The 12,191-nt window shown below is 40.8% G+C and overlaps 1 protein-coding gene across 10 annotated transcripts in view; it reads left to right on the forward strand.

Moving 5' to 3' along the window:
- Nucleotides 1–12,191, forward strand: part of Btrc (beta-transducin repeat containing E3 ubiquitin protein ligase) — a 175,440-nt gene that overhangs the window by 64,649 nt on the left and 98,600 nt on the right. For 8 of the 10 annotated variants that reach the window (XM_038347901.1, XM_038347910.1, XM_038347927.1 and 5 more), the window contains one exon: nt 7,229–7,336. The exons of the other annotated variants lie outside the window; for them this stretch is intronic. In XM_038347901.1, the coding sequence (XP_038203829.1) occupies nt 7,229–7,336 (108 nt within the window). The remainder of the gene's footprint in view (nt 1–7,228; nt 7,337–12,191) is intronic. 10 annotated transcript variants of the gene reach the window in all.

Genomic DNA, 12,191 nt, shown 5'->3' on the forward strand with positions numbered 1-12,191 from the left:
GGGAATTTTTTGCCATGGCTTAAGGATACATAAACTCTCAGTGCAGCAATCTTTTTGTTGTTGATTATTATAGCTTCTATTACTCCCAGAAGTTAACCAACAGGGACCTGAGTTTAGGAGATTTTGTCATTCAGTTTTCATATAGTAAATGCTGAGGCCAGCCCGTTGCCTGGAGGGCCCTCCATCAGTGAAGAGTATCTGTGGCATTACTTTAGGCAGTCAAGTGTGGGGGAGGAGTGCAGGCTTTCAGGATTCTCAGGGAGGATTTGAACCTTTGAACATGACAGGCATGTGATGCTGTGCTCTTGAAGCACTATACACCTTTTGTTGCAACATTTCAGTCTTCCCTCTTAATCTTGGATTTACTAGAAACTCGTTTAGCACCCCTTCTATTTTGCATAGCCTTTTTATTTTTATTTTTAAAAAAGATTTTAAATTATGTATATGTGGGAGGGGTGTGGGTATGTGCATTTGAGTGTTGTTGGAGGTGCATGACTAGGGTGAAGGCCAAAAGAGGTAGTTGGATCTTCTGGAGCTGATGATTATGAGCTGCCTAATGTGTGTGCTGGGAAATAAACTCCAGTCTACTGCAAGAGCAGCAAGTACTCCTAAATGCTGAGCCACATCTCCAGCTCGTGTGTGTGTGTGTGTGTGTGTGTATATATATATATATAAATAATTTATATACATAGTATTTTTTAAGTTATTATATATTTTTAAGTGTATGGGCATTTTGCCTACTTGTGTGCCTCGTGTCAACAGAGGCCAGAAGAGGGTATTGTGTCCCCTGGACCTAGAGTTAAGTGCAGGTTAGAGCCACTATCCATGGTGCTGGGAACCCAGCCTTGGTCCTCTGCAAAAGTAGTAAGTGTTCTTAACCACTAAAGCATCTCTCCAACCTCCATATATGTGTTTTAAAAGCTGATGAACTTACATAGTTGGAGAAATTAAGCAGTTTAAACAAAGTATTGTAATCTTTAACTTTCTACAGTTTTTAAGAATGTTTTTACTTTGAATTTTATTTTTACTTACTGTGTTTTGTGCATGTGTGCATGTGCCATGGTCTCTGGGGATGGGACTCAGATCTTAAGACTTTTAAGGCTTGCTCATCAAGCACTTTTACTTGCTGAGCCATCTCCTCAGTCTGGCTTTCTGCAGTTTTGCCAAGGAGAGTCATCTGGGGTGAGATTAGAGAGAAAATGAGCTGCAGAAACAAGTGTGTGCTGTGCAGAACTGTATTTACACAGAATAAGATGTTGTCTGTTACCTGACTTTCTAGTTCTTGAGATGAATGATTAGTAAAAGTTAAATATTTAGATGTGGGAATATAGCTGTAGTTGCTGAATTGACACCCCCCCTACTTCTTTTTGGTTTATTTTAAAAATTAAGGGTTTGGTGTATGACTCAGTGGCAAAGTGTTATCTTAGCATGGCCCTGGGTTTGCTCCCCCTGCAAAGGAGTTGAGAGGATGGGGGTTTAGAAATTTAAATATAATTTGCAAAGAGAAAAGGCAAGGCCAGCCCAAACCTTAGTTAGAAAGCTATGTGCTTCTTAAATATTTATTAGCCTGACATGGCCTTGCTATAGAGCCCAGTATGGTTTCAACCTCAATATTCTTGCTTTAGCTTTCCATGAATTGGGATTACTGGCATGTGCCATCATACCTGGATTTTCAAACATTTTTTTTCAGTCCTGGGGATAGAACCTACACACACTAGGGAAGCACTCTACCACTGATCTGTATCTCCAGCCCCTTTTAACCTTTTTTCTTTTAAGTACAGTATTGCCAAGTTGCCCAGACTAGCCTTAAACTCACTCCATAGATCAGGCAGGTCTTGAATGTGTGATCTTCCAGCATTAGTCTCTAGTAGTTGGGATCACAGGTCTGACTGTTCCATCAAAGGAAATATTTATTAAATGGACAGAATATGTATATCTTTGTTTAAAATTGATCCATAAAATTGGCCTGAAAAGCACAGAATGCATATGATCATAGCAGCCAAAATGACAGTGTTTTCTACTTTCATTGCCTAAGTTTCCTTTGCCTTTTCTCTCCCTTCATTTAAAAAATGTTCTTAAATCTGAAGAAAGAAAGGAAACTGGCAAAGTTAGAGCCTATTCCATTTATTTTGTGATGATCTGTTTTTCTCAAAGATTTAAGCAGCATTTACCAGTATGAATAAGATTAATTATTACAATACAAACCAATTTGAAAATTGGTTTTTAAATTGAGCCATAATATGTAAAATCTTATGGTAATGTGCAAATCTGACTATATTCAAGTGCAGTTTTCATACCCATACCAATTGTCTTGTAATAATCAAGAATGTATCCTCTGTGTGGTATTTGAAAGTTAATACTATTTTAGAAATCACACTGGTATATATAGTGGCTTCCCTGGGTGTATGTGGCTCATTATTGATCATAATTTTACTTTGAAATTTTAGTTTAAGCAGATAGGGTAAGCCCCTTTCAGATTTTTAGTGGTTAGAGGAGTTTTGATGGAGGATTGGGATAGATGAATGAGGAGGACAGTTAGAATGAACAACATTGAAAGAAGCTCAGATAACAGTTCATCAGGTGCTAATAAAGCTAGCGCGGATTCACATGGAGAACAGGAGACAAATAATTCCTGGGAGAAATGCTTTCAAAACTTCACCATGAAACTCTCACAAATACAAATAAATATGTGCATTGTAATGAGAAGGAAGAGTCCCAGGTCTGTGGATGAAGGGGTTTCGGTTGCGTTCTAGACCCAGTGGTGCCTACTGTGCATTGTGCTTAGCATGTGTGAGTTCTGCCTCCTGATAGCTGTCTTCCAGGCTTACTCTGTTTCCCTCCATCACATTCTTTTTTTAATGTCCTTTCACCTTTTCTGCCTCTCATATCTCACATTGAAATCTCCTTCAGAATGCACTGCTTTTTACTCATCAGCTTTAACCAAACACTTCATAAACGCGCCATAGCTCTAAAGAAAAGCACAATAGTTAGGAAATCTTAACAGCAAGTTTCTTTATATTAGGATTCTTTTTAGGTTTTTTTTTTTTTTTTTGTTATTCGAGAGGGTTTCTCAGTATCTATGGAGCTAGTCTTAGAACTCGCTCTATACACCTGCCTGGCCTTGAACTCACACAGATCCGCCCATCTCTGCCTCCTGAGTGCTGGGATTAAAGGCATGCGCCACCACTGCCCATCTTACATTAGAAAATTTTAATGTATAGGGATTTAATGCTGATGGAATGTTGATAGACTATAAGTTCCATGAAGGAAAGGGTTTTTTTGGTTTTTGATACCAGTTTGCTAATAGCTTTGGCTATCATGGTATTCACTGTGTAAACTTAAACTGATCATGAACTATAGGCAATCATCCTACCTCGGTCTCTCAAGATCTGGGATTATTGTTGTGAGCCACCATACCCAGATAAGAAAGGAAATTTTTTTAAAGGCTAGAAATATAACTCAGTGGTCGATTGCTTGTCCATTATGCATGAAGTTCTGGCTCCATCGCAAGTGGCACCAAAAAGCAGTTTTCCTTTTGTCCATTGTTGTATCTGGTGTCCATAAGAAAAACATTCAACAAATACTTACCAAATAAATTGTAAGAACATTTGCCCTAAGAAAAATTTAATGTAACTAACTTATGAAAATTATTTCATTGAAGCATGTTTCTGGTTTTTTGTTTTGTTTTGTTTGAGACAGGGTCTCACTATGTAGTCTTGGCTGGCTTGGGGCTCAGTATGTGAGACAAGCTGACTGGGAGGAAAGGCCGTGAACAATACTTTTTTTTTTCAATTAAAATTTTCTTTGAGATTTTATTTTTATTTTGTGCTTATGGATGTTTTGCCTGTATGCATGTCTGTGCACCCTGTGTATGCAGTGGTTGTAGAGGCCAGAAGAAGGCATCAGATTCTGTGGGACTGGAGTTACAGTCATGTGGGTTCTGGGGATTGTACTCCCAGTCTTCTGGAAGAGCAGCCAGTACTCTCAACAGCTGAGCCATCTTTCCTGCCCAAGAAAAACATTCTTGGTTCCTCGGTATAGGGCAGGGATTCTCAAGAGATAGAATCTTTAAATCCTCCTGACTGCCCCCCTTGTTCTCCCTTCCCAATGAGTATTTCAAGTGCCGGGATCATCTGGACAGGATTGACATTAGTAAATAGAGTGCCAGGGAGACACAGACTTAAATAATAGCTGTAGATGGCAGAAGTAAAGAGCACGGGAATTACAAATTTAAATATGTTAGGGCTCAGATAAGCATTTGAGTAGAATATCAAAGTAGTTAGCTGAAGTGGCAGAGCCGGCTAAAGGATAGAGAGGTGAGTAGATAAAGGCAGTGAGAGCAGATCCGGTTGATAATGTGCTTGGTTTCATACAGCCAATCTAGGGAGCCATTGTCAAGTGCATAATAAATCACTGCAGACAACTATTCATTTAGCTGCTGTTTGTAAAATAAGTTGTAGCTTGAGGTAAAGAAATTGTAAGTAATTGGAGTAAATAGAATTCGCTGCTGTAGCAGTTCAGGGTAATGTCACCGTTTGACTTGTGTTTTCTTTTTTTTTCCCTCATTTTTTTAATTAAAAATTTCCATCTCCTCCCCTCCTCCTCCCTCTTCCCTCCCCTCCCTTCAAACCATACCCCCACCCCACCCCTCTCCAAGACAAAGAGCCATCAGGGTTCCCTTCACTATGTTAAGTCCAAGGTCCTCCCAGCTCCCCCTAAGTCCAGGAAGGTGAGCAACCAAACTGACAAGGCTCACAGTGAGCCCGTCCATGCTGTAGAGTTCATGCTCATCGCCATTGTCCTTGGTTTCTCAGTCCTCCTCCACCGTCAGCCACATTCAGAGAGTCCGGTTTGGTCCCCTGTTCCATCAGTCCCATTCCAACTGGACTTGGTGGTCTCCCGTTAGATCTGTCCCACCGTCTCAATGGGTGAACGCACTCCTCACGGTCCTGACTTCCTTGCTCATGATCTCCCTCCTTTTGCTCCTCATCAGGACCTTGGGAGCTCAGTCCAGTGCTCCTATGTGGGGCTCTGTCATTTTCTCCATCCAACGCCAGGTGAAGGTTCTATGGTGATATGCAAGATATTCATGAGTATGGCAATAGGATCTGGACATTTCTGGCACCCTCTCCTCAGCTGCCCAAGGAACTAGCTGGGCGCGTCTTCCTGGACACCTGGGAACCCCTCTAGAGTCATGACTTGTGTTTTCTAGTGATGCTTTTAGCAGATCTTTGAAGTTCTCCATCCCCACTTTATGAAATAGGGATGATGAAGGCAGGAGGAGAGTTCTAGGAAGCAGTAGGTATGGATTCTAGTCTCTACTTTCTGTGCTATTTTCTACATTCATGAGCATGAATAGACAAGTACTGAACTGTAAAATGAGGAAAATGACCTGTAAGCAGGAGTCTAGATTGGATCATTTTTGGAGCTTAGCAACTGTTATTATATAGGCAGTTTGAGTAGGGAATACTGTATCTTGCATCCTGTTGCTAATTTCTGCTAATTATTTAAAGAAGTAAAAGAACCAGCCGGGCGGTGGTGGCGCACGCCTTTGATCCCAGCACTCGGAGGCAGAAGCAGGCAGATCTCTGTGAGTTTGAGGCCAGCCTGGTCTACAAGTGCTAGCTCTAGGACAGGCCCTAAAGCTACAGAGAAACCTTGTCTCGAACTCCCCACCCCACCCCCGAATAAAAAGAAGTAAAAGAACCAGAACATTGTCTCACATGCTGTGAATAAATGACTTCTCTATTTAAATATATCTTCATTGAGTGTGGTTGGGTACTATCATAGTGTTCATGCTAATGGACAAAACTTCACCCCTGGGTACTTTTAGAGAAACATGAAGGATGTAGGCTCCATTCTGACATACATAGTATCTTATAAAACTAAACAGAGCTCAGGGAGATGGTTTAGTCAGTAAAGTGCTCACCAGGCAAACGTGAGGACCTGAGTTCCAGCTCTTGCATCCATGTTAAAAAAATCAAACAACTTGAGCATGTGCTCTTATAAGGCAGAGAGAGACAGGAGGATCCCTTGCTCCTGCTGGTCAGCCAGCCTAGTCTAATCAGCAAGTCCCAGGTTGTAGTGAGAGACTTCATCTCAGGGAAGAAGGTGGATGACTCCTGAGGAACAACACCTGAGGTTGACCCCTGATTGCTACACACACACACACACACACACACACTTCATCTCAGGGAAGAAGGTGGATGACTCCTGAGGAACAACACCTGAGGTTGACCCCTGATTGCTACACACACACACACACACACACACACACACACACACACACACGCACGCACGCATGCACGCACGCACAAACATATACCTGCAAACTAGCCACAAAGCACAATAATACTAACAATGTTTAGTGTCATTAGAACTGGTAGTTTTTTGCCTACTGAATACACTATTCTCCCCCATAATTTCTTTTTGAAGGTTTTAGTATCTCAGCTTTTAGAGTCCCTTCTCTTCTTCCCATTATTTTGTTTCTGTTTGAACTGCTTCTTGCCCTGCCTCCTTTAATCCATCTGGAAAGATGAAGAGGCAGCTGCTATGGTTAACTGCATTTTGGTTAATGAATAACAGACTTAACCAGCTACGTAAAGCATATGCAAACTATGCAGAGTTAGCTGCTGTTGGGGCCCTATGGATACAGTAAAAGTTCTCCCCTGTCTCGAAAAAAAAAGTTTTCATGTGGTATTTTGTTTTTTATTTTACCATTCTTCATATTGTAATGCTACCACAAAGTTCTCTTTTTTTCTGCTTAGTCTGTATTATTTATGATGAATTTATAGAAGGTGGGTAAGGTCAAAAAAGAAAATGGATTAGTCAATTCTGTTTAAGAAGTAAGTTTCCTAGTTCGGGTGTAATCGTAGAAAATAGGGACAGCTTTTATGGCATACTTGGTTTTTGGAACTCTAACTTGTTTTCTCTTTCTTGCCTTTTGGCTACTAGTGCTCCTTTTGAGTTTATCTGGGGTTAGAACCACTATATATTATGTTTCTTGAACATGTTTCTTTCATAGCTGGGCGTAGTGACACTTGGGAAGCAGAGGCAGGCAGAGTGCTGCTTCTACACAGCGAGCCCTAGGCCAGCTAAGGCTACACAGTGTTTCTATCATAAAAGCCAGCTACAACTTGACTATTGCATTCAACCAACCCTTGAAAAGTCCTGTAATCTGCCATCCTGTCCCATACTGTCCCATCTCATAGTTGTCCTCTCTCTGCAGTGCTCTATGCCCAGGTCTCTGTGGCTGGGCTGCTCCAGCCTGGCGGACAGCATGCCTTCGCTGCGATGCCTGTATAACCCAGGGACTGGCGCACTCACAGCTTTCCAGGTACTTTCTCTGTCTCTGTGGGTTGTTGGTGGGGTATGTGTGTCTAATTCATTAGTATGTCTTTCTTTCTTTCCAATGCTTTACTTACATCCACCTCTTTTCCATTATAGCCCGTATTTCACATCACTCAATATTTCTTTAATGACTTACTTCTAATGTAGACCCAAACTTAATCTATTTTTAAAACATCTTTATCATAATTGGCTTGTCAAAATGGACATAGCACAGCTTGATGGTGGGTTTCAGATGTTAAAGAAGTATTATACTAATTTTTAAAATAATCTAGCAATTCATATTGTACTGTTTACTCTGGACCTTCATAAGGTCAAATTATGTGATTAGGTGATTGAAATTAGATGCACACACATTTTATGTTTTTCATATGATAACTGCTATGTTGAGAATGCTTGAGTTACTATGTTACAATCCATGTGTGTATAATTTATCATAACTATTTGTTACTTGTATCTTAAAGATGATTTCTAGTTTCAGAGTGGGAAAGCTATAGATACTTTGTTCATTTTGAGACAGTTCAGTTGTCTTACATGATTGATGGGCTCTAGCTCCTCTCAGTCTTTCTTAGAGGTCAAGAGGTCAGTTCCACAATGTAAGAGAAGCTATAGAAAAAGAGAATGGAACGTTGGAGAGGAAAATGAAGGAACCTGGTGCTCAGAGCTTGTGGACTAGGGTATCGTGCACGGTTGTTTTCTTAATAGAAGTGTTGTCTATTCACTTTAGGTACTTGGAATTTGTGTTTAACATTTTATAATAATATTAAAAATAGTCCTTTTTTAAGGTATATTTTAGTTTTATTTATGTGTATGCAAGTGCCTAAGGAGGTCAGAAGGGAGGGTCGGATTTCCTGAAGCTGTGGTGTCTGACAGGCAATTGTAAACCACCAGACATGGGTTCTGAGACCCAAACTCAGGTCATCTGGAAAGAGCATTAATCTATCCAGCTCCCTAAGTTGTTTTTTTTTAAATGTGTGTGTGTGTGTGTGTGTGTGTGTGTGTGTGTGTGTGTGTGTTGTGTGACAGGACTAAGCTCTGTAGAACAGGCTTACCTCAAAGCTGAAATTATAGGAGCGGGCCACATGCCCAGCTATTTACCTAGTTGTTTTTGTTTTTTTTGTTTGATACAGGGTCTCATGTAGACTGGGCTAGCCACAAACTTACTAGTAGCCAAGGGATGACCTTGAATTTCTGACTTTGCCCCCACCTCCCAAGTGATGGGATTATAAGTGGTTACCACCTCACATCATAAAACCTGTTTTAAATAAGTTTTTAGGGACTGGAGAGATGACTCAGATTAAAAGCACTTGCTATCTCTGTGAGTTCGAGACCAGCCTGGTCTACAAGAGCTAGCTCCAGGACAGGCTCCAAAGCCGCAGAGAAACCCTGTCTCAAAAAACCAAAAAAAAAAAAAAAAAAAAAAAAAAGCACTTGCTACTCTCAGAGAGGACCCAGTTTTTGTTTTTGTTTTTTACAGACTTGTTTAATATGTACACAGTGTTCTGCCTGCACAGCAGAAGAGGGCACTAGGTGTCATGATAGTTATTTATTATGAATAATATTCTATCTGTATGGTTGCCTGCACGCCAAAATAAGGCATCAGATCTCATTATAGATGGTTGTGAGCCACCATGTAGTTGCTGGGAATTGAACTCAGGACCTTTGGAAGAGCAGTCAATGCTCTTAACCTCTGATTTATCTCTCCAGCTCTGACCACAGCAATTCTTATAAAGAAAAATATTTAATTGAGGCTGTTATTTAGTCTATTATTGTCATGGTGGGAAGCATGGTGGCACACAGGCAGATGTGTTCTACATCCGGGTCAGCAGATAGCAGGGTGAGAGTGACACTGAGCCTGGCTTGAATATTTGGAACCTCAAATCCCACCCCCAGTGACACACTTCCTCTAACAAAGCCACACCTCCTATAGTGCCACATTCCCTATGGGCCTGTGGAGGTAATTTTCATTCAAACCAGAGTCACTCACTAGTAGTATGATCTTGAATAAATTGTTTTACTCTGATGCTCTTTTTTAAAATCTGTTAAGTGGTGACTGTGGACATGAGTGAACACATGGTAATAGTTGTTGCTTTTTTCATCATCGTCATCATCATCATATACATTGTTGCTTTGTTAGAGAGTATATATAATAATCTGAGAGTGTTAGTTCATCTCAGAATGAATTGTCTTATTAAGTTTGTTTTGTGTTCATTTCTTTTAACGGTGTGTCCTGCTGAGGAAAGTACTGACCTAAGAGGATCTGAGTCCAACCTATTGCTGATTTTGAGTTTTCTGGTTTTGTTTTGTTATTGTTTTGTTTGAGACAGAATATCGTTTTATAGCCCAGGTTGACATGGAACTCTAGTGCATCCTGCCTCAGCCTTCTGAACCCTGGAGTTATACGTGTGTATCACCAAGCCCTGCTTAATCCTTTTGGTTTTTAGATGGTTTCAATGAGTTTGACTAGCCTGCAAAGTCTCAGGGAATAGGCTCTTCAAGATTGGCCTCGCTTTAGATGCATTTAGGGGTTCCACAGTCACTCTCAGGTTTGATAGTTTGTTTGAAAGTATCTTTCTGAAAACAGTGATGCAGTTTATTAACAGGAAAAGGATGCAGGTTAAACTTATCCAAAGAGACAGTCAAGGGCCAGAGAGATGGTTCAGTGGGTAAGGATTAGTAACTTGAATTCAATTCTTGGCTCTTTCAAGGTAGCAGAAGAGAACTTACTCCCCGAGTCCTTGGATGTGTACACACGCACGCACCCACACATGCATATGCACATGCACAAATACAGACTCACAAATAATTTATTTTATTTTATGTGTATGGGTGTATGTCTGTGTACCACATGCATACAGTGCTTGTAGAGGCCAGAAGAGATTATTGGTTCCCCTTGGACAGGAGTTACAGATAGTTGTGGGTCATCATGTGGGTGCTGGGAATGAAGCCCAATGCTCTTAACCACTGAACCATCTTTCCAGCCCTAAATAAATAATTTTTAAATAGTACTTAATTAAAAAACAAACAAACAAAAGCCCAGAAGAGACATATAGGAAAGGATCTTGGAGGAATTGCAATGTAGAATTTTTAATCACTATTTGTGGAAACATGGATGGTATTACAGTCTCCCAGTCACAGTGTATGGTCATATTTATTGTGACTTATTCACTTACTACCTGCATGGCTAGCTTTTAGTCTCCAGCCCATCCCTGTAGGCCACATCATCTCAAAGGCATAATCTCCCCAAACTGGTTGATTCTATAAGAGCTATGAGGATTGGCATAGGTCAAGGACAGCATGGGCTACATAAGACCTTACCTCAAAACAAACAAAAAACCAAGCAACAAGGGCTGGAGAGATGGCTCAGAGGTTAAGAGCATTGCCTGCTCTTCCAAAGGTCCTGAGTTCAATTCCCAGCAACCACATGGTGGCTCACAACCATCTGTAATGGGGTCTGGTGCCCTCTTCTGGCCTGCAGGCATACACGCAGACAGAATAATGTATACATGATAAACAATAAATAAATAAATAAAAACCAAGCAACAAAAATGATAAGTTACTGAAACAATCTTTCTATAGCCACAGTGTCACACATCCAGACAGGTCAAATTTGTGCTCAAATCCTTCTAGCACCTTTGTCCATGATGCCGAGTCTTAAGTGATTAGGTGATCAGCAGCTTCCTTAGGCCTTTCTCAGTAAGTTTCTCCTGTTTCCTCTTGTAGTCTCTAAAATAGCTGTGTCGTGTGTGTATGTGTGTGTGTGTGTGTGTGTGTGTGTGTGTGGCGGGGGGTGTTAATGTACAGAGCCCTACCTGTCCTCAGTCTAACTCTCTGTTTAAATGATTTCCACTTGTTTTAGATTCTCAACACAGGTTACCTGATCCTTCTTACCCCAACTCTGAAGTTAGACCATGATTACCTTGTTTTGTTTATGGTGCTACATATAGAATGTAGGGCCCTATGCACAACAAGCAGATGCCCTTACCACTTAGCTCTAACTCTAGGCAGGTCCTTCTCGTAAACAATCAACAATTTCTCTACACATTCTTTATAGAGAGCTTCTCATTGATTGGGTGAATGTGGGCTTTTTTCTTCTTCTTTTTTTTTTTTTTTTTTTGGTTTTTCGAGACAGGGTTTCTCTGCAGCTTTTTTAGAGCCTGTCCTGGACCTAGCTCTTGTAGACCAGGCTGGCCTCAAACTCACAGAGATCCGCCTGCCTCTGCCTCCCGAGTGCTGGGATTAAAGGCGTGCGCCACCACCGCCCGGCTGCTTTTTGTAGTTTTAATTTAAAAAGTCAGCAGTTATTTTTAAAAGCTTAACACATTCTCTATATGTAACTACATTTGGAATTTATTAGTAGAACACTTATTTAGAGTTTTTTTTTAAGTGTGTATGAGTGTTGCCTGCATATATGTATGTGCCTGGTCCCATGGAGGTCAGAAAAGGGCATTGGATCTGCCACCATGTGGGTGCTGGAAACCAAACCCGGGTCCTCTTCAAGAACAGTAAGTGCTAAGTGCTTCTAATTTCTAAGCCATCTCTCCAGTCCTCAATAGAGATTTTATTGGAAAACCAAAGAGTATATTGAAGCAGGTTAGCTGTTGATTGATTATATCACAGGAGTCAAAAATTTTAATATAAGAAGAAAGAGAGCTGCTTATAAGACCAGAAGGAAAGGAAGGCCAGAGGTTGGCATGTAGGAAAGGGACTAGGGCCCTAGTGCAGGATTACCTGCAGTCTGAGCCTGGTTCTGTTCTTAACCACTGAGCAATCTCTCCAGCCCCAGGCTTTCTCTTTGAAAGTGATCATTATTGGGCTGGAGATGTAGCTCAATTTGTATAATG

This window comes from Arvicola amphibius, chromosome 1 (genome assembly GCF_903992535.2).
Source record: "Arvicola amphibius chromosome 1, mArvAmp1.2, whole genome shotgun sequence".
Lineage (NCBI taxonomy): Eukaryota > Metazoa > Chordata > Mammalia > Rodentia > Cricetidae > Arvicola > Arvicola amphibius.